Genomic DNA, 27,942 nt, shown 5'->3' on the forward strand with positions numbered 1-27,942 from the left:
TTACTGTATACTGATATCAACTGAGAACAGGTGATCATTCAGGACACAAAAATAAGAAGGAAGTTATTTCACCTTTCAGATTTCAATTTCTACCTCTGTAGTAACTAAATTATTTAGTTGATTACTAAGGTCATTTTGTTTCTAAATGCTATACTCATATGTCAGTTTGTCTCCCTATCCCTAGGAGGGCTGGATCTCAGGTCAATATTTGAGTCCAGCTATATACCCCACGTCTCCCAACTATACTCCAGTACTTTCGCCACCTCATGCCAAGAGTTGACTCATTGGAAAAGACTGATGCTGGGAGGGATTGGGAGCAGGAGGAGAAGGGGACGACAGAGGATGAGATGGCTGGATGGCATCACAGACTCGATGAACTTGAGTCTGAATGAACTCTGGCAGTTGGTGATGGACAGGGAGGCCTGGCGTGCTGCGATTCATGGGGTCGCAAAGAGTCGGACACGACTGAGCGACTGTACTGAACTTAACTGACACCCCACGTCGGCTTCCCTGGTGGCTCAGACGGTAAAGAATCTGCTTTCAATGCAGGACACCCAGGTTCGATCCCTGGGTTGGGAAAATCCCTGGAGAAGGGAATGCCAACCCACTCCAGTATTCTTGCCTGGAGAGTTCCATGGACAGAGGAGCCTGGCGGGCTCCAATCCATGGAGTCGCAAAGAGTCGGACACGACTGAGCGACTAACACACACATACACACATACACACGCCAGGTATTGTGCTAAAAGCGCTGGGAATACAGCCATCAACCACAAAAAAGAAGCCGCGCAACACGAATATGCTCGGGGGGGTGGGGGATGGAGTGCTGGTTCTAATGTAACAGGTAAACTTCCTAAAAGAACTGGCATCCTGGTTTGGCTTTGGCGTAACATGGAACAAATTTCAAAATTAAAAAAGGCATTCAACCAGGGGCAAATTCAACAAACTTCTGGGCCCTAAAGCAGGCAGATTTCCTAACCCTGGGAGCTATGGGTGAGATTAACTAATCAATAAAGAAGTTCCACAGCGCCAGCTGCCGCGTCTGGGCCACACGCGCCGAACTAGTTCAGACCTGGAGGGAAACGTGTAAAACCAAAATGGAGGAGGGGCTCCGGCAGAGTCAGATCCGGAGCGAAAACCTCGTGGCTCTCCTCTCATGGCGCCAACCAGCCTTCCTGCTCCGCTCTCCCCAACCCTAGGAGGCATCATCTCGCCTAGCCAGACCCAGCGCGCAGCACCCATGTCTCGCAGGCTCCCCTTGAGTCCGTGCGCCGAATCAACTTGGAGATTGTTAAACAGTAGGGGAAACAAGTAGCCACCTTAAAGGAAGGGGAGCAAAGAAAGAAACATCTGTGAGGACTCCACCCTTCTCCACCTGCAGAAAAAGCCGGGGGTAAAGCTACGAAAAGCATATCCCTAGCTTTGCTGATAAAACAATAAAGCAGGCTGCTAGAAGGGTCAGACACCCAGAGGATGACCACTTTCCGCGGATCCAAGACGCCTACGGCCCCAGACATCTAAGAGCCCGGGGCCAGTACAACTTTCTCATTGAAGATGACCGCGTTTCCTCTTAAAACCAGAGAGGGAGAGAAAGAGAAAAGCCCTTGGTATGATCATTACACTGATGTCACCTTGCTTATTTGGCTCTCAGGATTTTTCCCGGAAACCCCTGCAATCCCCGGCCCCGGCATCCAGTCCAAGCGGGGCTCCTCTTCTTCCCCTGGACGCTGCCTCGTGCTTTCTCGCAGCCGTCCGGATAGGGCTACGCGGCTCGCTCCGCCCTTGGCACCGGGGCTGCGCCGCTGGGCGAGCGCATCAACGCCAGGACAGGGGAAGACGGGTGTACCGGGGGTTCGTAGAGGACCCTGCTTAAAGCCCTCTCCCCCACGTCGGACTTGCAAAACAATAAGCATCCTTTTTCTCTGCCCCTCCCCCACAGGACCCCGGCCACGAGTCACTGCCGCCCGGGGAGCGTGCCAGCCCTGCGATCGGTAGCCGGGGTACCTCTGGAACCTCGGGTGGCCCGAGTCCCCACCCGCCCGTCCCCCGCAGCGGCGCCCGTAGTCCGCGCAGGGAGGTCTCGGCACTGGAGCGCTGCCAGGAGCGGAGGCGCGCGGGCCACGCGGTGGCTGCAGCAACTGACACGGCCCGCGGCCGCCGGCCACATGCGCCGCCGAGGGGCCGGGACCCGGGAGGGGACCTGAAAGGAGGGGGAGAGAGCGCGGCCCCGGGGCCCCGCTGTACCTTGCCGCTGGCCGTGCCCCCGCTGACGCCGATCAGGAAGGGCTCGCCGCCGTTGGGCTGCTGGTGGTTCTGCAGGGTCTGCTCGCTGTCCCCGGCCATGGCTCGCGCGGCCCCTCCTCCCGCTGCCTGTGCGAACCGACGCACGCTCCCCGCCCGCGCCCGCTCCGGGCTCCCTCTGCTTCCCGCAGCCGCCACTGGGCGCTGCCCAGGCCAAGGCTGCCGCCGCTCCCAGCTCGGAGCCCGGTGCTGCCTTTCCCTAAGGAGCGCAGAGCCTTCCTCTGCCCGCTGCGGCCGTCCCGGTTTACATCCCAGGCAGAGGTCAGCGTGATGCTGCTGCTCCAATCCGGGCGGGCAGCGCACTGCTATTCGCCGAGGCGGCGGCGGCGAGGCGTCTGGCCCCCGCCTCCGCCCCTCCCGGGCCCCGCCGCCACCGCCCGAGGTCTCTAGGAAAGGTGTGAGCCCGACCCTCCTTCCTACCCACCCGGTTAACCCTATCAGCGAAGACGGCCTGCCGAGGACCAAAGGAGAAGAAAGGAGCCTTCTGCGTGTTTTAATTGGGTATGCCCCCACCTATTTCAAAAGGGATAAAAAGCTAAAAGGGCAGATCAAATAATAGAGAGGATGCCTCAGGTTTGAGAAGCAAAATCAGAACAAGCTTGAAAGAGTAAGATGAAACAAAGGGTTAATGTCATTTATCCATTGTCCAGACTAAAAACTTGTGTTCCGAAAATTAAATTCTTTCCCCCTCCCGTTTGCCAAAATAATATTTCAGCCTCTGGCTTTAAATATTTCCTCTTTTGGGAATCTCCAAACACCATCCTCTAACTTAACAGGCGACTTTCTGTAGCCCTTCTTCCGAAAGAAAGATAATTTGAGGGGGCTCTGAGGAACGCCCTCCCTCCCGACATCAATGCCCTTTCTAACCATAGTTTGAAATCCCAAACACGGAGGTTCCTGTGGAGTTAGGGCTGTGGAAGCGTTAAAACAATGCATGTCGATTTATTAGTACCTTTAAGTGAACCGGTTTAGGTGGGCAATTAGGTACTTGGTTACAAAAGACAGTAGCTGCTGGTGACCAAGAGTGGGGCCACCTCTGGAACCAGATTTCTGTATTAGCTGCAGTTCCCTGAGCAAGTCACTCAATCTCCCTTGCTCAATGTTCTCATCTGTTAAATGGGAATAATGGCAATTACATGCTAGGATTATTGTATTAAAATGAACTTTTATATTTAAAGTGTTTAACAGAGGGCCTGACACAGGTGCAAGCCTTTCTATAAAGGTGCTGTGAGAAAAGGCCCCAAAAGGGCTGAAACTGGAGAAGGAGCCTTTGCTGAAGCACAGGAAAGAGAGAGAGGACTAGACTAGCCAGTTCCAACCTCTGCTCCCTTGAACCCAGGACTGGCATCAGTGAGCTCCAGGCCCTACCATCTAAAGAAGAACTCAAGTCTATTGCATTCTCTTTCAAAACTTAGTAAATTATCTTAAATTCAGAATTACTTTGAAAAAATTACTAAAGAAAATTAAGAGTATTAGAAAAAAACATACTCTTTTCACTTTTAAAATATTTCAGGTTACCATCCCCAACCAAACTCCACAGAAGCTCAGACAAGAAACTAACCTGGGGAGAGCAGCTTCCTGGAACCCAGAGGCAGGCATTTGAGAGAGGTTAGTGAGAAGCCTTATCAGATTGCTGAGGGGTGGGTGGGTTTTGGCTGATTTGTAAATCTGCTTCTTCTCCTACAAGTTCTTCCCTTAGTGAAAAGATAACGATCTTTTAGGATTATGGCAGAGCTTTTCAGAGGCAAGAAAGGCCAACTGAAATTTGGAACTTGATGGACTCATAGCTAAGGGGATATTAGGTAATTGAGAGAAAGAAGAATAATAAAACAATGCCACATTCTCCATGAACTTTTCCCAAATTCCCATCTTCTTTATCATTCCAATAACTTTTTTCTACAACATTTTAATCATAAAAATTTTCAAACTTAAAGTTGAAAGATTTTACAGTAAAGACTGATATAGCCACCACCTAGATTCTCCTGTTAACATTGTATTATACTTGCTTTATCACATCTATACATTGTACCTTTTGTTTCCCTTTCTTAAGTGACTTACTACAAACTGGTTTACACATTTCTTGCTTTGTTTGTCTGTCTTTATTTTCTATCCTAGCACCTAAAACAGTTTCTGACACATAGCCTTAGGGAGTAAAGAGACACCATACTTCATTTCTACATTCTTAAGGCCCACAGAACAGAATAACTGCGGGTAGGAGGCACTCACACAATACATGTTTGTTGAGTACTGGATGAATGAATGAACAAATATGAAAGAGGTAGGAAAATGTGCTGTGCTGTGCTTAGTCGCTCGGTTGTGTCTGACTCTTTGTGACCCCATGGACCCCAGGAGCCTGTCAGGCTCCTCTGTCCATGGGGATTCTCCAGGCAAGAATACTGGAGTGGATTGCCATGCCCTCCTCCAGGGGATCTTCCCAACCCAGGGATCGAACCCAGGTCTCCCACATTGCTGACGGATTTTTTACCAGCTGAGCTACCAGGGAAGCCCAAATACCAACAAGTAAATATCACTTCCGCCATTTTGGAAGAAAATGTGGTTTTCCCTAGATTGCATTTATGTGGTTACTATTATTTCTGAATGTTCTGTTTTCCTGTCATTCCAAGTAACTGTCTACCTCTAATCCTAGTATGTGCATCTGTTAACTAGTGGAACTAACTCCTTAACTGAGCTAACTCATTACACTTATCTGTACCCTGTTTAATAATAATAATAATATTTGACATGAGTTAATATACATAAAAGTGCTCTGAAAAAAACAAAAGCTATCTATAAAGGCCTAATCCAGCTGCTCTCTGCACTCCCTGTTTTCACTTTGCTATTTTCTTTTTTTCTGTTTGTCCCTAGGGCAGGCTCACCTACACAGAAGGAAGTTCCCCTGTCCATTTAAATTATTAAAAATATTCTCAGCACTGGTGACCTCAACAAGGACTTCTGCATCTTTGCTTTCTATAAAGCAAGGTAGGCTGTCTGTGCTATTCCGTGTGCTGTGTCATCCTCTCTCGGGAGCCTGGTCACCAAATCCCACAGCTTAGGATGTTCAAATCACGTTTGAGCCTCCTGCAGCAATTACACTGCAGATTCTGGATTAAGTGATTTCCAGATGCCCTCCTTCCCCTCCCGCTAAGAAGAAAAAAAAAAAATCAAATGTTTTCAATAAAATCCAGAGCTAGAACAGATGCACGGGAATACATTTTCTTGGTATCTGTGAGAATTTTCTTATATGTACAGAGATTCAGTCTGATCAAGTTCTGGCCTAGTTAACATTTGGGAATGAAATCAGCATGAATGTGCAACTACAGCTGTAGCTAAAGAAGAAGAAAAGAACTTGCTACTGACAGTCCTCTGCCTCCCTTATATCCTTAGCTACAGTTCTGAGCTAGACAAGCAACCTTACATTTTCCCTCCAATTGACAAATGCTACCACCAGGTGCTTCACACACCATAGCTAGTTCTCTAATTGCTTATCACATTTCCCAACCAGAAAAAAATGTTCTCACACTTCAGTATGTCTTCTGCAGCATGTTAGTTCCCTATTATGCCTTTCTATTTACCTCCTGTCTTTTATTAATCAGCAATTACTTTGACAGGTCATAAGTACTGTTCTAAGATGACCAGATGATATGAAAGCTCCCCAATATCTGGCTTTGTAATCTTTAGTTCAGTTCAGTCGCTCAGTTGTGTCCAGCTCTTTGCGACCCCATGGACCGCAGCACGCTAGGCTTCCCTGTCCATCACCAAATCCCAGAGCTTGCTCAAACTCATGGCCACCAAGTCAGTGATACCATCCAACCATCCTATCATCTGTGATCTTAATCAGTCACATTCTCAGATAGATACTATTAGGCTGCAGGACATAGCAGTCTTAGAGCAGCATCAGCAGCCTCTGAAGGCAAATCCATGGTCCCCACCCCAGAAGTAGTAAACCTGAAACTTCGTGGGCCAGGCAATTTGTCTTTCTTAAACTGTACACATAATTCAAGTGCTTACCAAAGTCTGAGCACTCCTGATTTAGTGGAAAGAAGACAGTGTGAGCTCTAGTTAGAAAAGCGCAGTTTACATCCTTGCTTTGTTACTTACTCATTTTATAACCTTTAGCAAGTTACCTTCTACACACCTCAGTTTCTTTAACTGTTAAATGGTACCTGGCTCATAGGATGGTTGTAAAAAATAATAAAAATATTATCAGTATACATATAATGGTTGTTAAGTATCATTTCTCTTTCCCTCCTATTTCTGTCACAAGTCTCTAACTATTCCAAGAGTCACACCATTAGAGATTAGGCGTTCCAAAGGTAAGGACTTCTAATCCCTGTGGACACTTTAAACTAAAATGAAAAAGATAATGTCCAAAATAAGTAACTCTACATGTAGTGCTTGCCTGCAGTTGGAGAAGTTGGGGATAAATGGAGAGTGGCGGCTAATGGGTCTGGGATCTCTTTTTAGAGTAAAGGGAATGTTCTGAAATTGTCTGGTGGTTGTGCAACTTTTGCATAAGAACCTTTTAATCATATAAGATGGTGAATTATATGGTATGTAAGTTGTATCTCAGTAGAGCAATTTCAAAAAATAGGTCTCAACCTGCAGTCTAGGAGGGGAAAGAAGTTTTGCAGAATTGGTAACAGAAATAACAAAGGCACAGGGGAAAAAAAGACAGAACTAAAAAGACAATGTTAGGGGATTTTGTAACCTAAAAAACAGTGCCCAGATGCAAGTCATTAATTTTTTTATATTCAGTATACTGATTTTTGCACATATGCCCTTCCCCTTCCTCAGAAAGATAATAGTCATACAAGGGCCCTTAAACTTTAGTTGGCCCAACTTCAGAAATCCCACATGTCCCTAGAACTCTTCCCAGACTTTGAAAAAGTTAACATACAAATTTTAGTCCTATAGCGATTTATTTTCTCTCCCTACCTTATAACATGATTTGTTAGTGTGATTCTATGAAAATAAAGTCAGGAGTTCAGTTGTCTTGCCCAGCAAGCTTGCAGCATCCTTGTTTTGTTCACACTGTGTTCTAAGCCATTTACCTTTATTCTGTTCCCAGTTCTTATCCCAGACCTGTATCTGACCCTGTGCTTCTTTGCCTATCACCAGACCACCTTGCCCATCCCACTTTTCTGCAGTGACTTCCTTCACCTTCCTCAATTAGCTCCGAGGTCACTTTCTCTGTAAATAGTCTACTTCTACCCCTCCCCCTTCACCCTAGGGCTGATGCTTTGTCCATTACACCATAATGGACATTATGGTTGGTGATGTACAGTGCTGGGACTAGGGTGACACAAGGGTGTCAAAATGTAAGGAGGCCCTGACTCTCGGATGGAGCAAGTGCTAGAGTAGCTGTGCTGTGCTTAGTCGCTCAGTCATGTCCAACTCTCTGCAGCCCCGTGGACTGCAGCCCACCAGGCTGCTCTGTCCATGGGGATTCTCCAGGCAAGAATACTGGAGTGGGTTGCCATGCCTTCCTCCAGGAGATCTTCCTGACCCAGGGATCAAACCGGGGTCTCCTGCATTGTGGGCAGATTCTTTCCTGTCTTGAGCCACCAGGGAAGCTAGTGTAGGGTGGGCCTTAAAAAGGAGTCTTCCATATGTGTTTGTTCTAAATGTCTTCTTTGTCTCTCTCTAGTCCCAGCCCTAGTAACTGTCAACAGGAGAAGCAGAAGATGGTACAGCTGATGGCATCAATCTCAGAGGAGTAGCTACATTTAGACTGGTGGCCACGGATGGCAGGTCTGACTGTCCTGGAGGTGATGCTGAGGTGCCAGTTTGTGTTGGAGGCTAAATGAGATTGCAGATTTAGCAGATTAGTTTTTGCTCGGTGTTCAAATGGTATGTTGCTGAAAAGTTACTTCGGTATCTCAAAGCAAACTCTCCCCAGATCATTAGGAGAGAAAATTAATTCAACTCTGCTTCATAATGAAATTACAGCTGTTCCTGGTGGCAGAGAGGCCTAAAGGTTTGAGTGATAGAACCTAGTGTTTCAGAAATATTTTTAGTCAGAGACTGAGAAAACTAAAAAAAGCAACAGATTCCCCAGGCACACACACACACACTCACAAGTAGAATTTTGAGTGTAATTTACTTAGGTCTGACACAGCCTGCTGGCCAGGGGAGGTGGTGGGGGTAAGGGCAGCTTCAGAGGAGAGCACCCACTGCCAGCAGAATGGAAGTGTTAGCTCTTTTTAAGGAATCTGGGTCACCTCTGCCAGCACAGAGGACCCAGGGGCATGGTGTTTGCAAAGACAGTATCCTCAAAGGCACCTATCCAGATGTCCCCACCCATATCTTAGGATCTTAGGTGTTTACCACCAAGACCCTGACATCTTTCTACCGGTCCTGCCTTGGCTGACCAACACAAGCTCAGTCTTGAGCTCTAAGCCTGTATTCAGCCGGCTGAAATGACATGCACTATCCCAACTTGCTGGCAGTAGGGACATTAATTAGCTGGGGCTCTTGGTCAGTTATGTTGCTTGCAGGCTGAGTTCTTTGAGGTGCTTCTCATGGTCACCATATATGGAGAGCAAAGTCTTAAAATCTCTGATTAAAATTGTTGAATTATCAATTTTCCCTTTCAGTTACGTCACTTTTTGCTGCATGTATTTTAGGACTCTTTTGTTAAGTATGTATACATTTATGAGGGGTCAGATCCATTATGAAATGTCCCTGCTTATCTCTCAGAATATTCTATGTCCTAAAGCCAATTCTGTCTGACATTAATAAGCCACTCCGCCTCTCTTATGATTACTGATTGCATGGTATATCGGTTTCCATCTTTTAACTTATTTGTATCTGTGAATCTAACGTGTATGTCTTATGAACTGTATATACTTGGATCTTGCTTTTTTATATAGCCTGACAATCTGTAGTAGATATAACAGTATAGTATAATAAGTCTGCTAGTAACATCTCCTCTCAGTTTTTGCTTATCTGGTAATATCTTTATTTCAATTTCCTTTTCAAAGAATGGTTTTATTGGATATAGAATTCTTGGTTAAGAGCATGGTACTTTGTCCCTGGCCCTTTTAATATGTCATTCTACTGTCTTTCTGGACTTCATTATTTCTAGTGAGAAGTTAGCTATTAATTGTTGTCCCCCTAAATATGATGAGTCATTTTCCCTTGCTGCTTTCAAGATTTTTCTCTTTGCCTTTGGTTTTCAGAAATTTGCCTCATGTCGAGGTGTGGTTCTCTTTTATCCTGTTGAAATTTCATTGAGTTTTAGGATTTGTAAGTTAAGGTTTTTCATGAAATTTCGGATGTTTTTTGGCCAGTTTCTTGAAAATATGTTTTCTTCTCCTTTCTCCCTCCCCATTTTGGGACTCCCATTAAAGCTGGAATACTTGACTCCACGGTTTCCAAGACTCTGTTTAATTTGCTTCAATCCTCTTTTTTCTCTGTCCTTAGGTGTGGACAATTTCTATTAGTCTGTCTTCAACTTCACCAATTATTTCTCCTGTCATCTCCGATCTGCTGTTGAAACCATGTAATGAATTTTTCATTTGAGTTATTATGCTTTTCAAATCTAGGATTTCCATTTGGTTCTTCTTAATACTATTTTCCTATTGAGATTTGCTTTGTGTTGATTCATTGTTAGCATTTCTAAAGTTATTTGAACAAATTTATAATGGCTGCCTTGGAGTGTTTCTCTGCTAAAAGTAAAAGCTGGGTCTGTTCCTAGTTTCTTCTTTTTGGTTTTTTTTGTTTGTTTGTTTTTCTTGTATATGCGTATAACTTTCCCAGGTCTTTTTGCATGTCTAGTAATTTTTTATTTAAAAAAACTGGAAATTTTAGATAATATATTTTAGCTACTCTGAGTTCCATTTTATATTTCTGATGGTTATTGGATTTTTCATTTTTTGTTTAATAAGATGCTTAAACTGCAGACTCCATTTCCCTGATGTACAGCCTCCTGTCTCTGCTGTTATATTTATTTTTAATTAATTAGTTTTTTTCTTTTGGCCTAACCCTGTGGCATGTGAGATCTTAGTTCCCCGACCAGGGATCGAACCCACACTTCATGCATTGGAAGACACAGTCTTAACCACTGTGCCGCTGGGAAAGTCCTTCTGCTGTTTTATTTTTGCTTGTTAGTTTGCTGTGTTTGCTCAGCCTGGCTCCCTAGTGATTTCTTCTATGACTAATTGCTTAGTGGTCAGTCAATGCTTTGGGCAAAGGTTGTACTCAAATACCTTGAGCCAGTTAGGCTCTGCTGATATGTGTGGATTATGGAATGCATTCAAAGCTTCAGCCTGTACTCAAGTCTCCCTCATCTTTTAGTTTTTGCTGGATTCTCCAAGGTCTGTTGGATCTCTTCTATACATGTGTAGTGTCCCAGTCAGCCAAGAGGGTGAGCAGCTTATCTCAGCTCTTCTATCCCTGCTTCAATTCCAGGATTGCCCTGTTAAATTTCTGGCTGCTTCACCACTTGCTCTGAACCTGAACCCTATCTTCAAGCTGCAGGGATGCTTGAAGCATTTTCCCTTGTGTCCAACTAAAGTGAAAGTGAAGTCGCTCAGTCGTGTCTGACTCTTTGCGACCCCATGGACTGTAGCCTACCAGGCTCCTCCGTCTATGGGATTTTCCAGGCAAGAGTACTGAAGAGGGTTGCCATTTCCTTCTCCAGGGGATCTTCCCGACCCAAGGGTCAAACCCAGGTATCCCGCATAGCAGGCAGATGCTTTACTTTCTGAGCCACCAGGGAAGCCCTGACTGAGTCCAGCTAAGTCCACTACTTGTTACTGGTGAGGTTTGTAGGACTGTGGTCCCTACACTGAATAGGGTCTGACTCCTCTTGCCGATATGAGATTCTCTTGCAAAATTGAAAACTGTCCAGTGAAATAAAACACAGCAAGATAAAATTCCAGGCTCTGAAACTTTATTCAGGGAATTCTACCAAACATTCAAAGGAGAGTTAACACCAAGATTTCACAAACTACCAGAGAGAAAAAAAAAGATGGAACATTTAACAATTCATTTTATGTGACCAGCAAGAAATTTAACACCAAAACCTGACAACACAGGACAAGAATGGAAAATTAAAGGGTTTTTGTATAAGCATATAGTCTCTCCTATAAGCATAGTAAGTAAAAATCCTAAATATAAATCACAATTTTAAATATGCATGCTATGCTAAGTTGCTTCAGTTGTGTCTGACTCTGTAAGACCCTGTGGACTGTAGCCCTCCAGGCTCCTCCATCCATGGGATTCTCCAGGCAAGAATACTGGAGCGGGTCGCCATGCCCTCCTTCAGGGGATCTTCCTGACCCAGGGATCGAACCTTGTGTCTCTTAATGTCTCCTGCACTGGCAGGCACTAGCACCACCTGGGAAGCCCAATTTTAAATATATCAACACATAAAAGAATAGTCTATCACAAACAAGGTTTATTTTAAAAATGTAAGGTTAGTTTAATATTGGAAAAATCTATACCTTCAATGTTCTAGATCTGGCTCAAAAACGATGTGCAGAGAGCAGTGTATATTTAGATATGGATAAATCCTGCAATAAGAAGAGTTAGTGTCCTTCATTACCTATCTCTATGAAATGAACTCTTTCTTTAATATCCTGCAGCAGTATTTCCCAAAATATGTGCCTTGGAACAGTGGTTTTGGGAGGAAAAGAGGTGTTGGAAACAAGTAAGTTTGGAAAAACCTGTGTACTATCCTCTGTTCCCACTTTAACTTCTAGGCGGGAGTGACAGGGCACATTAGCATATTAAACACCCTGAGAAATACTGCAATAAAGAAACTCACTTATGTTTGTTGAAGCCAGTGCTTTACCAAAGTGCAGAATCCTTTTCTTGGTATGCCTATTACTAAAAGGCAGAGCCAATATTTTGTGGAGCTCAAAGTGCTAGTAACCAAGAGTCCATACAGCAAATTATCTCTTACAAAGAACAGTATTTTGCTAGCTTGAAAGAGGCTGTAAGAGACCTATTCACACTAAGAAAGATATCTATTTACTTCAGCTATTAGATATCACATATTTAATGTTATTAATATTTATTATAATTGTTTTCTAGCTTAGGTTATAGATGTTTAGTGTATAAAAATCAATGAAGAAAATTTTTATATAGAATATTGAAGTTCTCTTTAATTCCTCCCTTAGAGATAATTGTTATTATCAGTTTAGTGTTATTATTCAGTTTTTAATATTCATATTTTTTGCAAAGCTTTTTTTAGAATAATTGCCCACTAGCAGAAGAGTTCATCAGTTTCTGCTAATGAAAAATAGACATATCAATACCTCTAAGCTTTCAAATAAATATGAAAATATCAGAGTTTTTAAAAATATGTACAAGGGACTTCTCTGGTGGTCCAGTGATTAAGAATCTGCCTTGAGATGTGGGGAACCCAGGTTTGATCCCTGGTCTCGGAACTAAGATCCCACATGCTGCAGAGCAACTAAGCCTGCACACCGCAACTGTAGGAGCCCACGCTCCACAACGAAGGATCCTGCACGATGCACTCAAGATCCCACGTGCCACAACTGAGACCTGATGCAGCCAGATGTATATATATATACACACAAAATATGCATGAAAGAGTACTAAAGTACAGGGACTTCCCTGGTGATCCAGCAGCTAAGACTCCACACTCCCAACGTATGGGGCCCAGGTTCTATTCCTGGTTGAGGAACGAGATCCCACATGCCAAAATGAAAATTGAAGATCCTGCATGCCACAACTAAGACCCAGTACAGCCAAACAAATAACACTAAATATTTAAAAATGTTAAATGTAAAAGGAAAGATAAAAGAAGGAAAAAACCCTCAGGAGAGGAAAGCTGAACACTATGACATCTGATTAACTTTAAGGAAGACATGGAACACACCAAAGATGGGAAACAAACTGGGATAATTTATTTCTTTTTGGATACACAAAACACATTTTTGAATGTTCCGACAGTTTCATAACAAACAGTTTTCACTATGGCTATTATAAATCAAGGCATACTTACACAGGAAAGTATTCACAGACATAAAATTAGTTTAGCAGACAAGAGAAAATGGATAAAAGACATGAGTAGTTGACAGTTATGACCGATGGAGAGAAGGTGTCTCTCATTCACAATAATCCAGGATTTGGAATGAAATGAAGGTCAACAGAGGAAGAACTCCAAGTCAGTGTCAGCCTGTTGGCAGCTGGAGCGCCACTGTCGCCAAGGGAGACAACTAGGCACTCACTGTCCCTTCTCCATTGGTGACGTTTCCAGGGATCAGGTGGGAGTTGAAATGACAAGAGAAAGGGTTTTGTAAATAAGGCCACAGGAATTATCACACTGCTCAGTGTTCTGGATCATCTGACTCATCGCCACCTCTGACAATGGCATCCAGGCCTATTCTGTGGAAGGGTCTCATTTTCTTCTGTATTGCAACTTCCAAAGTTTCAGGTCCAGTCCCCACAATTATTTTCCTTTAACCTCTCAGGCTGAAATATCAGAACATTTATATCCTATTCTTCCAGTTGTCAGATTAGTTTCATGTCCTCCTGCGGTTCTTCTCCAGCGTTAGCGTATCTTTCCTCTGGTGTGGACACAGAGCTATGTACAGTATTCTGGATGAGAACTCTTCTGTTTGTTTTACAATGCCCTTCCTAATGACCTCACATTGGTGTTGCTCTCTGTGGCTAAAGAACCATGCTAATCTGGACTACCATGTTCAAAGAACAAAAGGATTGCCTATGACACCCCACTGGCTTGCTTGCCTTGGTTTAGGCAGAAAAGAGATCTAGACCAACAAGTCAGGAGACCTGGCACATAGTCTGGTATTACCAGTAATGAGCTATGTCACCTTGTAAGTTATTTAAATTTTATTGGTTATCATTTATTCACATATAAAATGAAAGGATTGACTTTTAGATGCTCTTTAGTTCCCTCCCGGCTCTGAATTTATATAATTATGATATGTAGCTTGAGCTTCCCTGGTGGCTCAGATGGTAAAGCGTCTGCCTGCAGTGCGGGAGGCCCGGGTTTGATCCTTGGGTTGGGAATATCCCCTGGAGAAGGAAATGGCAACCCACTCCAGTACTCTTGCCTGGAAAATCCCACGGACTGAGGAGCCTGGTGGGCTACAGTCCATGGGCTCGCAAAGAGTCGGACACAACTGAGGGAGCTTATCTACCATTATTCTCTACATTGTTACACCTCATAGGAATTTTTAGTAGTATATTTGTATCTTGGCATTTCACGTACTGCAGTTGGCTATACTACAAATGTAAATATCTCACCTTAAAACCTCAAATCTTAAAAAAAAAAAAAAAAAAAAAACTCAAATCTTAATGAAACATATACCTCTGCATCAGTGTGTAAGGAACCATATCCATAGTGCATTTCAAAACCCCAACCTTTTATTTTCTTGTTCTAAATCACAATTCTAATGGCCATCATCAAAAAATCTACAAACAATAAATGCTGGAGAGTGTGTGGAAAAGACTTACACTGTTTGTGGGAATGTAAATTGGTTCAGCCACTATGGAGAACAGTATGGAGGTTCCTTAAAAAAACAAAAATAAGCTGTCATATAATGCACTCCTGGGCATGTATCTGGAGAAAACCATAATTCAAAAAGATATATGCACCCCAGTGTTCACTGCAGCACTACTTCCAATAGCCTGGACATGGGAGCAACCTCAATGTCCATCAACAGTGGAGTGGATACAAAAGATGTAATACAGATATACAATGGAATATTACTCAAGTCATAAAAAGGGGAATGAAATTGGGTCATTTGCAGAGGTGGTGGATGGATCTAGAGAGTGTCATACATAGTGAAGTAAGCCAGATAAAGACAACTATCATCTGATACTGCTTATATGTGGAATCTAAAAAAAATTATGGTTATGGTGGGGAGGAGGGAAGTGGAGAGATAAATTGAGAGATCAGGACTGACATATACACATTCAGTTCAGTCACTCAGTCGTGTCCAACTCTTTGCAATCCCACAGACTGCAGCATGCCAGGCTTCCCCGTCCATCACGATCTCCCAGAGCTTGCTCAAACTCATGTCCATCGAGTTGGTGATGCCATCCAACCATCTCATCCTCTGTTGTCCCCTTCTCCTCCTGCCTTCAATCTTTTCCAGCATCAGGGTCTTTTCCAATGAGTCAGTTCTGTGCCAAAGTATTGGAGCTTCAGCTTCAGCATCAGAACTAAAGAGCCTCTTTATGAAAGTGAAAGAAGAGAGTGAAAAAGTTAGCTTAAAATTCAATACTCAAAAAACTAAGATCAGGGCATCCAATCCCATAGCAAATAAATGGAGAAACAATGGAAACAGTAAGAGTCTTTATTTTGGAGGGCTCCAAAATCACTGCAGATGGTGACTGCAGCTATGAAATTAAAAGACACTTGCTCCTTAGAAGAAAAGGTATGACTAACCTAGACAGCATATTCAAAAGCAGAGACATTACTTTGCCAACAAAGGTCCATCTAGTCAAAGCTATGGTTTTTCCAGTAGTCATGTATAGATGTGAGAGTTGCACTATAAAGAAAGCTAAGCACCAAAGAATTGATGCTTTTGAACTGTGGTATTGGAGAAGACTCTTGAAAGTCCCTTGGACTGCAAGGAGATCAAACCAGTCAGTCCTAAAGGAAATCAGTCCTGAATATTCACTGGAAGGACTGATACTGAAGCTGAAGCTCCAATACTTTGGCTGCCTGATGTGAAGAATGACTCACTGGAAAAGACCCTGATGCTGGGAAAAATTGAAGGCAGGAGGAGAAGGGGACAACAGAGGATGAGATGGTTGGATGGCATCACCAACTCGATGTACATGAGTTTGAGCAAACTCCGGGAGATCGTGGTGGATAGGGAAGCCTGGCATGCTGCAGTCCATAAGGTTGCAAAGAGTTGGACATGACTGACTGAACTGAATAACTGATTCAATCTGCTGTACACCTGAAACTAACCACCCAACGTTGTAAATCAACTGTACTCTAATAAAACGTTTTTTTAAAATCACAACTCCATTCATTTATACATTCTTTTTTTTTTTAAATGTTAAGTTCTTGTAATTTGCCAGTAAGACAGATATTATTTCTGTTCTTATTGAGCTTACAATCTAAAGACTGGTACAGGTACTTGAACACGCTATGACAAGAAAATGTGATCCTATGGAAAACACTAGGGAATATTTAGCAGAGACATCTAACCACATCCCAAAGCAACCTCAAGTTTTTAAAATAACCTTTGACTTCACTATTTGAAACTTTGAACATTTAAACAAATTACATCTGCAGCTCTAATTTTTTTTTTTTAATTACATATTTATTTGCTCAGTGGCACATGGGATCTTCCTGGATCAGGGATCAAACCAATGTCTCCTGCATTGGCAGGCAGGTTCTTAACCACTGAGCTACCAGGGAAGGCCCCAGTTCTCCTTTATTTAAGATAAAGTAATTTAACTAAAAACATTAGAAATTCTCCTTTCCCTAAAAAAGTACATTCAGACACCTCCATATCAATAACATCTTACAACCCAGGAGAATATTTTCCAAATGGCTTTAATAGTAGCTTATTTATTAGTTGATAAACAACCCTGCAATTTTCCTAAGTTTCTAAGTACTGTGCAAAACTGGCCCGCCATAGGTGAAATAAACCCAATATAATTTATGCATTGTTTACAGAAATGTTTCAGCTGTATTCTACATGGGATGCCCCACAAATGAGTGTAATACATTTGTTACAAAGGAACATAATTGGCCAACACAGACAATAGTCTTTTGTGTATTAAGACCATAAAGCTTCACTGTTGTTATTGTTGAGTATTTTTAATCTTAAATGTAATAGTTTTGACTTTTACTATTCTCCATTATAAAAGTAATATAGAATTATAGTCAAATTAGAAACTCTTAAGTGAGTATAAAGAAAACAATCACCCTTAAAGTCCCAGTCAGATATAACTCACATTAACAGTTTAGTGTATAACCTGCTACCTGGTTTTTCCCCTCTTTTCTTTACTTTCTAAAAGGGACTTCAACTGTACAAATTTGAAATAATCAAAACTCTTACTTTATAACACATTCTCATCATTGACTCTCTTCATTATTTATTTAATAAGCTACTAAATATTTGCCACCGTATGCAAGACCTGCAGTGTGCTGTGCTATGCACAGTCGTGTCTGACTCTCTGCAACACCATGGCCTGTAGCCAACCAGGTTCCTCTGTCCATGGGATTTCCCAGGTAAGAATACTGGAGTGGGTTGCCATATCCTTCTCCAGGGGAATCTTCCTGACCCAGGGATTGAATCTGTGTTTCTGGTGTCTCCTGCCTTGGCAGGCAGATTCTTTACCACTGCACCACCTGGGATATCTAGAATAGAGACAACAAATGACAGGTTATTGTCAATATTCTAGATGTTTTTCTATGCATTATATGTATGTAGAACTTTTTAAAAAGTGGTCCTTACTAGTCAAGATCTCATCAGTCTAGTATCTACAATTAAGAGATTGAAGTGAGAAGCAAAGATTGTCCTAACACATATTTACCAATGAACTAATAGCATTCAATGTAACCGATAAACATCTGTATCATTTGAAGTACTGAACAGTATTCTACTGCACAAATTTGTTACAATTTATTTAACAGTCTGCTTTTTTAACATTTAGATACTGTTTTTTAAATTAGGTAAGAATATGAAAACACCCTTAAATGTACTTCTTGACCCATATCTTGACCCATCTATCTGATTATTTCCTCTAGTTGGATCAAAGGGTATGCACATTTTTAGGGCCTTTGATACAACCTGCTAAATTGCTTTTAAAGTTTAAACTAATTTAGCCTCCAGTGACCTCACTAGGAAAGGAAGGCTCCAGATGCCAGAAGACCTCAGGCAGCTGGAAGTTGGTGGCATAAATACAACAATCAGACCTAAGGATGAGTAGAGCACTGACAAAGTATACTATGCTTTAGGAAGAAATCATATATGCAACATTTAATTTGAATATTTAAGCATATTTTTTAGGTAATATATGCAAGAATACTGTAAAATCCATGATGGAAAAAAAGCCACAGAAACAAAACTTTGTGTGGCCAGAGGTCTAGTTCAGTTCAGTCACTTAGTCACGTCCAACTCTTTGCGACCCCATGAATCACAGCACGCCAGGCCTCCCTGTCCATCACCAACTCCTGGAGTTCACTCAAACTCATGTGCATTGAGTTGGTGATGCCATCCAGCCATCTCATCCTCTGTCATCCCCTTCTCCTCCTGCCCCCAATCCCTCCCAGCATCAGAGTCTTTTCCAATGAGCCAACTCTTCGCATGAGGCGGCCAAAGTACTGGAGTTTCAGCTTCAGCATCAATCCTTCCAATGAACACCAAGGACTGATCTCCTTTAGGATGGACTGGTTGGATGTCCTTGCAGTCCAAGGGACTCTCAAGAGTCTTCTTCAACACCACAGTTCAAAAGCATCAATTCTTCGGCGCTCAGCCTTCTTCACAGTCCAACTCTCACATCCATACATGACCACTGGAAAAACCACAGCCTTGACTAGACGAACCATTGTTGGCAAAGTAATGTCTCTGCTTTTGAATATGCTATCTAGGTTGGTCATAACTTTCCTTCCAAGGAGTAAGCGTCTTTTAATTTCATGGCTGCAGTCACCATCTGCAGTGATTTTGGAGCCCACAAAAATAAAGTCTGACACTGTTTCCACTGTTTCCCTATCTATCTGCCATGAAGTGATGGGACCAGATGCCATGATCTTGGTTTTCTGAATGTTGAGCTTTAAGCCAACTTTATCACTCTTAGTCAACACCGAAATCAGATTGATTATATTCTTTGCAGCCAAAGATGGAGAAGCTCTATACAGTCAGCAAAAACAAGACTGGGAGCTGACTGTGGCTCAGATCATGAACTCCTTATTGCCAAATTCAGACTTAAATTGAAGAAAGTGGGGAAAACCACTAGACCATTCAGATATGATCTAAATCAAATTGCTTATGATTATACATTGGAAGTGAGAAATAGATTTAAGGGACTAGATCTGATAGAGTGCCTGATGAACTTCATGACATTGTACAGGAGACAGGGATCAAGACCATCCCCATGGAAAAGAAACACAAAAAAGCAAAATGGCTGTCTGGGGAGGCCTTACAAATAGCTGTGAAAAGAAGAGAAGTGAAAAGCAAAGGACAAAAGGAAAGATATAAGCATCTGAATGCAGAGTTCCAAAGAATAGCAAGGAAAGATAAAAAAATCTTCCTCAGTGATCAATGCAAAGAAATAGAAGAAAACACCAGAATGGGAAAGACTAGAGATCTCTTCAAGAAAATTAGAGATACCAAGGGAATATTTCATGCAAAGATGGGCTCAATAAAGGACAGAAATGGTATGGACCTAACAGAAGCAGAAGATATTAAGAAGAGGTGGGAAGAATACACAGAAGAACTGTACAAGAAGAGCTTCACGACCCAGATAATCACGATGGTGTGATCACTCACCTAGAGCCAGACGTCCTGGAATGTGAAGTCAAGTGGGCCTTAGGAAGCATCACTACAAACAAAGCTAGTGGAGGTGATGGCATTCCAGTTGAGCTATTTCAAATCCTGAAAGATGATGCTGTGAAAGTGATGCACTCAATATGCCAGCAAATTTGGAAAACTCAGCAGTGGCCACAGGACTGAAAAAGGTCAGTTTTCATTCCAATCCCAAAGAAAGGCCAGAGGTCTAAGTTTCTGTCAAAAACCAAATTATATGATGAATAAGTGGAAATATTTTTTAAAAATAAAAAGTATAACTATTAAATCCTATCCAATTTTTATATGTCTGTAACCAGTCCTGGGTGTTCATTGGAAGGACTGATGCTGAGGCTGAAACCAATACTTTGGCCACCTCATGCGAAGAGTTGATTCATTGGAAAAGACCCTGATGCTGGCAGTGATTGGAGGCAGGAGGAAAAGGGGACGACAGAGGATGAGATGGCTGGATGGCATCACCAACTCAATGCACATGAGTTTGAGTGAACTCCAGGAGTTGGTGATGGACAGGGAGGCCTGGTGTGCTACGGTTCATGGGGTCGCAAATAGTCGGACACAACTGAGCGACTGAACTGAACTGAACCCTTTAGGCCAACTTGAAATGTACAATGTGTAAAGCTTCAGGCAGATGAAGACCTAGAAAAAATATTTTTTAAACCCTTACATGCTTCTATATATACATGTAACAAACTCACATTAAATATTTTTCTAACATGAATTTAGTAATAATCCCACATGATTCCAGTCCTCCTGCTTACCATTTATTTTGGTTTTAGAAATGGTAAAAAATTTATCAAGTTATATATATATATACATATATATATATACAAGCAACATACACATGTTTATACATTCACAAAGTAAAAAAATAAGCAATAAAAAGTATACAATAAAAAATAAATCTTATGTGTGTTCCTAATGTTACTATCCAAAGGCAGTCACTCTTAATGGTTTCTTACATATCCTTAAGACTGTCTATGTACATATCAAACACACAGACAAAAAATGTGTGTGTGTTCTCTCTCCAATTAAAAAAAAACAAAAACATATGCTACAAATTGTTCTACATTTTGTATTTATCACTGTATCTTAGAGACTATTCCATATTACTACAGAGGTATCTGCCTCATAAAAAAATTTTTTTTTTTAATTAAAAGCACAGAACAAAACATTTTCAGGGCTTAGGGGAAATTACTTTTGAGGAAGGCTCAGTTGATACTGTGAGATTACTGTAATAAGAAAAAGTTAAAGGAGACATTCATTTATTCATTCCTTCACGTACTCATTCACTATGATTCACTCATTCACTTACTCATTCACTATGACTCATTCACTATGATTCCTTCACTTACTCATTCATTACCTGCATACAAATTTCTCAAGAGGCAGATCTGGTGGTCTGGTATTCCCATCTCTTTCAGAATTTTCCACAGTTTATTGTGATCCACACAGCCAAAGGCTTTGGCATAGTCAAGTAAGACGGTAGGTGTTGCAAGAGGGCATCAGAGGGCAAACACACTGAAACCATACTCACAGAAAACTAGTCAATCTAATCACACTAGGACCACAGCCTTGTCTAACTCAGTGTTAAGCATTCATGGGTACTATTTCATATAAAACTTACCACAATCCTATTACATGCCTGCAGGGGGTTTTTATTAGTCAAGGCTTCATTAAAAGTCCCCACAGTTGAGAGATTGAGCAAAAGTTGCCTTGCTATATATTTACCAGTAAATCAGCCACTTATAAAATTAGTCATTAGATATCCTTCCTTACATAACATCTTTCTGTTCCTATTAGCCTGTTTGAAAATTCACTCCAAACTGTTTTCAAAATGAAATTGCAAATTTCTTGCAAAAGATGTAGGACTTTCATGAAGTTTTGGAAAGTAATAGTGGAGAATTGCTCAGATTACAAGCAAAACCACAGATGAAAATAAGAATGTTGTGGAAATATACTAGTTAATAATTGAAGATAAGAAATTCCAAAAGCGTAGTGGCATTTCACAAGAAAATGATTTGAATGGAAAAGAAAAGTAAAATATGTGTTTTATGTATCATGGTGGTGGTGGTGGTGGTGCTGGTGGTGGTGGTTTAGTCGCTAAGTCGTGTCTGACTCTTGCGATCCCATGGACTGTGGCCCACCAGGCTCCTCTGTCCATGGGATTTTCGAGGTAACCTAAGGCAAACCCTATAGCAGATATACAAAAGATAACAGTGGTACCAATAAGCATAGGACTATGGAAAATCATCAAATCAAAAGGAAGAGAGCAAAAGAAGAAGAAGAAAGGAACAAAGAAATTACAAACAGCCAGAAAACAATTAACAAAATGCCAACAGTAAGTCCACACCTAAACCAATAATTACTTTAAATATAAAAGACTAAATTATCTAATGAAAAGACATAGAATGTCTTGGGGCTCCCCCAGCAGTCCAGTGGTTAAGACTCCACGCTTCCACTGCAGGGGCCACATGTTTCATTGCTGGTTGGGGAACTAAGATCCCGCATGCTAAAAGATGCAGTCCCCTGCCTCGTAAAGACACAGAGTGTCTGAATGGAATAAAAAAAACAAGACCCAACTATATGCTGCCTATAAGAGATTCACTGAAGCTCTAAGGAAACAGACTAAGAGTGAAGAGATGGGAAAATGTATTCTTTGTAAATGGAAACCAAAAGAAAGCAGGAGTAAGCTATACTTCCACTGGAGGAGGAAATGGCAACCCATTCCAGTATTCTTGCCTGAAAAATCCTCATGGACAGAGGAGCCCGGCAGGCTACAATCCATGAGGTCACAGAGTCGGGCACGACTGGGCAACTGAGCACAAGTACAAAGCTCTATTTCAATCAGATAAAACAGACTTTAAGGCAAAGACGTGTAGGAAGAAAAAAGGAAGGTCATTATATAGTGATAAAGGGGTCAATCGAAAACAGGATGTAACATTTGTAAATATTTATGCATCCAAAGTAGGAGGAGCACCTAAATATATAAAGCAAATACTGTCAGACCTGGAAGAAATAACAACATAATAATAGTAAAATAATCCTTTTCAACAATGGATAGGTAATCCAGACAGAAAGTCAATAAGGAAACACTGCATTTCCTACATTAGACCAGATGGCTTTACTAACGAATTCTACCAAACATTTAAAGAAGAATTAATATCAATCCTTCTCAAACCTTTCCAAAAAAACAGAAAAAGAGGGAACAGTTCCAAATTCATTTAATGAGGCTAACATTACCCTGATACCAAAATCAGACAAAGATGCTACAAGAAAAGAAAATTACAGATCAATATCCCTGATAAACATAGATGCAAAAATCCTCAACAAAATATTGGCAAATCAAATTTAACAATCTACTAACAGGACCATATACCATAATGAAGTGAGATTTATTCCAGGGATGTAAGGATGACTCATAATCTGCAAATCAATCAATTTGCTATACCTCATTAACAAAATGGAGGATAAACATTATACGATCATGTAGAAAAAGCATTTACAAAATTCAACATCCGTTTATGATAAAAAACTTCGAGAAAAGTCGGTGTGGAAGGAATGTACTTCAACAAAGTAAAGGTCACTAAGATAAACTTCCGGCTAACATCATCAGTTCAGTTCAGTTAAGTTGCTCAGTCGTGTCTGACTCTTTGCAACCCCATGAATCGCAGCACGCCAGGCTGCCCTGTCCATCACCAACTCCCGGAGTTCACTCAAACTCACGTCCATCGAATCAGTGATGCCATCCAGCCAACTCATCCTCTGTCGTCCCCTTCTCCTCCTGCCCCCAATCCCTCCCAGCATCAGAGTCTTTTCCAATGAGTCAACTCTTCGCACAAGGTGGCCAAAGTATTGGAGTTTCAGCTTTAGCATCATTCCTTGCAAAAAACACCCAGGACCAATCTCCTTTAGAATGGAGTGGTTGGATCTCCTTGCAGTCCAAGGGACTCTCAAGAGTCTTCTCCAACACCACAATTCAAAAGCATCAATTCTTCGGTGCTCAGCTTTCTTCACAGTCCAAATTTCACATCCATACATGACCACAGGAAAAACCATAGCCTTGACTAGACGGGCCTTTGTTGGCAAAGTGATGTCTCAGCTTTTCAATATGCTATCTAGGTTGGTCATAACGTTCCTTCCAAGGAGTAAGCGTTTTTTAATTTCATGGCTGCAGTCACCATCTGCAGTGATTTTGGAGCCCCAAAAAATAAAGTCTGACACTGTTTCCACTGTTTCCCCATCTTTTTCCCATGAAGTGATGGGACCGGATGCCATGATCTTGGTTTTCTGAATGTTGAGCTTTAAGCCAACTTTTTCACTCTCCACTTTCACTTTCATCAAGAGGCTTTTGAGTTCCTCTTCACTTTCTGCCATAAGGGTGGTGTCATCTGCATATCTGAGGTTATTGATATTTCTCCCAGCAATCTTGATTCCCACTTGTGCTTCTTCCAGCCCAGCGTTTCTCATGATGTACTCTGCATAGAAGTTAAATAAGCAGGGTGACAATATACAGCCTTGACGTATTCCTTTTCCTATTTGGAACCAGTCTGTTGTTCCACGTCCATTTCTAACTGTTGCTTCCTGACCTGCATATAGGTTTCTCAAGAGGCAGGTCAGGTGGTCTGGTATTCCCATCTCTTTCAGAATTTTCCACAGTTTATTGTGATCCACACAGTCAAAGGCTTTGGCATAGTCAATAAAGCAGAAATAGATGGTTTTCTGGAACTTCTTGCTTTTTCGATGATCCAACAGATGTTGGCAATTTGGTCTCTGGTTCCTCTGCCTTTTCTAAAACCAGCTTGAACATCTGGAAGTTCCTGGTTCACATATTGCTGGAGCCTGGCTTGGAAAATTTTGAGCATTACTTTACTAGCATGTGAGATGAGTGCAATTGTGTGGTAGTTTGAGCATTCTTTGGCATTGCCTTTCTTTGCGATTGGAATGAAAACTGACCTTTTCCAGTCCTGTGGCCACTGCTGAGTTTTCCAAATTTGCTGGCATATTGAGTGTATCACTTTCACAGCATCATCTTTCAGGATTTGAAATAGCTCAACTGGAATTCCATCACCTCCACTAGCTTTGTTCATAGTGATGCTCTCTAAAGCCCACTTGACTTCACATTCCAGGATGTCTGGCTCTAGGTGAGTGATCACACCATCGTGATTATCTTGGTTGTGAAGATCTTTTTTGTACAGTTCTTCTGTGTATTCCTGCCACCTCTTCTTAATATCTACTGCTTCTGTTAGGTCCATACCATTTCTGTCTTTTATCCAGCCCATCTTTGCATGAAATGTTCCCTTGCTATCTCTAATTTTCTTGAAGAGATCTCTAGCTTTCCCATTCTGTTGTTTTCTTCTATTTCTTTGCATTGGTCGCTGAGGAAGGCTTTCTTATCTCTTATTGCTATTCTTTGGAACTCTGCATTCAGATGCTTATATCTTTCCTTTTGTCCTTTGCTTTTCACTTCTCTTCTTTTCACAGCTATTTGTAAGGCCTCCTCAGACAGTCATTTTGCTTTTTTGTGTTTCTTTTCCATGGGGATGGTCTTGATCCCTGTCTCCTGTACAATGTCACAAACCTCCGACCATAGTTCATTAGGCACTCTGTCAGATCTAGTCCCTTAAATCTATTTCTCACTTCCATCATACTTGATGGCAAAAAGCTGAAAGCTTTTACTTTAAGATCAGAAACAAGCAAAGGATGCTTACTCTTGTTACTTTTACTCAACATAGTACTGGAAGTCCCAGCCAGAGCAGTTAGGCAAGAAAAAGAAAGAAAAGGCATTCAAAATGGAAAGGAATATGTAAAAATGTCTTTACTTGCAGATGACATAATATTATATATAGAAACCCTCAAGGACTCTAACGAAAATTGTTAGAATTAATAAATGAATTCATCAAAGTTGCAGGATACAAACTCTATATGTAAGCATTAATTGTATTAAAAACACTGACAATGAGCTATACAAAACAGAAAATAACAAAACAACACCACTTAGTTTCATCAAAAGAAAATATCCAAGAATAAATTTAACCAAAGAAATAAAAGGTCTGTATACTAAAAACTATAAAATGTTGATGAAAGAAATAAATGGAAAGTTTTTCTGTGCTCACAGATTGGGAGAAGTAATATTCTTAAAATGTTCTTCATACTACTTAAAGAAATCTCAAATTCAGTGCAATCCCTACAGAATTCCAATGACATTTTTTGTAGAAATAGAATGAACAATTCTAAAATTCATACGTAATTACAAAAGACCCCAAACAGCCAAAACAAAATTGAGAAAGAACAAAGCTGTATTACATATTCTGATTTTAAACTATATTACAAAATTATAGTAACCTAAACATTATCATTTTGTTATAAAAACAGACACATAGCTCAAAGGGACAAAATAGAGCCCAGAAATAAATTCATGCATATTTGGTTAATTAATTTACAACAAAGGAACCAAGAATATACAATGGGGAAAAATAGTCTCTTCAATAAATGGTGTTGGGAAAGCTGGACAAGAATGAAATCAATGAATGAAATTGGACAAGAATGAAACTGGACCCCTATCTACCATTATACACCAAAATCAATTCAAAATGGATTAAAGACTAGAGTGTAAGACCAGCAATCATAAAGTTCCTAGCAAAAAGCATAGGGAGTAAGCACTCTGACATCAGGCTTGGTGATGATTTTTTGGATTTGTCACCAAAAGCAGAGGTAACAAAAGCCAAAATAAACAAGCGAGACTACATCTAACCAAGGAAAGGAAACAAGCAGTACGCAATGCCCACTTATGAAGTGTGAGAAAATATCTGCAAATCATACATTTGATAAAGGATTAATATCCAAAATATATAAAGAACACACAATTCAACAAAAAACTATCAGTCTAATTAAAAGCATACAGAAGAACTGAATAGATAATTTTCTAAAGACACAAAAAAGACAAGTATATGAAAAGGTGTTCAGTATCAGTAATCATCAGTTCAGTTCAGTTCAGTCGCTCAGTCGTGTCCAGCTGTTTGCGACCCCGTGAATCACAGCACGCCAGGCCTCCCTGTCCATCACCAACTCCCGGAGTTCACTCAAACTCACGTCCATAGAGTCAGTGATGCCATCCAGCCATCTCATCCTCTGTTGTCCCCTTCTCCTCCTGCCCCCAATCCCTCCCAACATCAGAGTCTTTTCCAATGAGTCAACTCTTTGTATGAGGTGGCCAAAGTACCGGAGTTTCAGCTTCAGCATCATTCCCTCCAAAGAAATACCAGGGCTGATCTCCTTCACAATGGACTGGTTGGATCTCCTTGCAAGGGACTCTCAAGAGTCTTCTCCAACACCACAGTTCAAAAGCATCAGTTCTTCGGCGCTCAGCCTTCTTCACAGTCCAACTCTCACATCCATACATGACCACAGGAAAAACCATAGCCTTGACTAGACGAACCTTTGTTGGCAAAGTAATGCCTCTGCTTTTCAATATGCTATCTAGGTTGGTCATAACTTTCCTTCTAAGGAGTAAGCGTCTTTTAATTTCATGGCTGCAGTCACCATCTGCAGTGATTTTGGAGCCCAGAAAAATAAAGTCTGACACTGTTTCCACTGTTTCCCCATCTATTTCCCATGAAGTGATGGGACCGGATGCCATGACCTTCGTTTTCTGAATGTTGAGCTTTAAGCCAACTTTTTCACTCTCCACTTTCACTTTGGGAAATGCAAATCAAAACCACAATGAAATATCACCTTGCACTTGTTAAAATGGTTATCAAACCAACAAGTGGTGGTGAGGATGCAGAGAAATGAGAATATTTGTACACTGTGGGTGGGACTGCAAATTTGTGCAGCCAGTATGGAAAATAACACAGAGGTTGCTCAAACAATAAAACTAGAACTACCATATGACCTAGCCATCCTACTTCTGGATATATATCCAAATGAAATTAAAATAGGATATCAAAGATACACCTGTTGACTTATATGTCATTGCAGCATTATTCTCAATAGTCAAAATATGGAAACAGCCTAAGTGTCCATAAATAGACGAATGAATAGAGCATGGATAAAGAATATGTAGCATGGACTTTACTGGTAGTCCAGTGGTAAGAATCTGCCTGCCAATGCAGGGGACATGGGTTCGATCCTTGGTATGGGAAGATTCCAG

General features: G+C 41.4%; 1 protein-coding gene and 1 long non-coding RNA gene across 5 annotated transcripts in view; one reads left to right on the forward strand and one right to left on the reverse strand.

The window, feature by feature from the left end:
- The window catches only part of UCK2 (uridine-cytidine kinase 2), a 78,464-nt gene extending 75,940 nt beyond the window's left edge, over window positions 1-2,524 (reverse strand). Inside the window, exon 1 of one of the 2 annotated variants that reach the window (XM_027526931.1) lies at window positions 2,242-2,524. In XM_027526931.1, the coding sequence (XP_027382732.1) occupies window positions 2,242-2,340 (99 nt within the window). In that variant the 5' untranslated portion in view covers window positions 2,341-2,524. Of the gene's footprint in view, window positions 1-1,628; window positions 2,007-2,241 lie in introns of those variants that run through there. The other variant, XM_027526923.1, reaches the window with a different exon arrangement.
- Window positions 2,525-2,702: 178 nt separating this feature from the next.
- Window positions 2,703-9,844, forward strand: LOC113883313. Of its 3 annotated transcripts, none has more exons than XR_003508620.1 (5): window positions 2,703-2,799; window positions 3,812-3,906; window positions 4,648-4,818; window positions 5,164-5,277; window positions 7,946-9,668. It is a non-coding gene; the product is annotated as an uncharacterized LOC113883313 (long non-coding RNA). The 3 variants fall into 3 exon arrangements; XR_003508621.1 differs by lacking the exon at window positions 4,648-4,818 and adding an exon at window positions 9,724-9,844 and having other exon boundaries at window positions 2,713-2,799; window positions 7,946-8,148; XR_003508619.1 differs by lacking the exon at window positions 4,648-4,818 and having other exon boundaries at window positions 2,713-2,799.
- The last annotated feature ends 18,098 nt before the right edge of the window (window positions 9,845-27,942 follow it).

The sequence above is a fragment of the Bos indicus x Bos taurus genome, chromosome 3, assembly GCF_003369695.1.
Source record: "Bos indicus x Bos taurus breed Angus x Brahman F1 hybrid chromosome 3, Bos_hybrid_MaternalHap_v2.0, whole genome shotgun sequence".
NCBI lineage: Eukaryota > Metazoa > Chordata > Mammalia > Artiodactyla > Bovidae > Bos > Bos indicus x Bos taurus.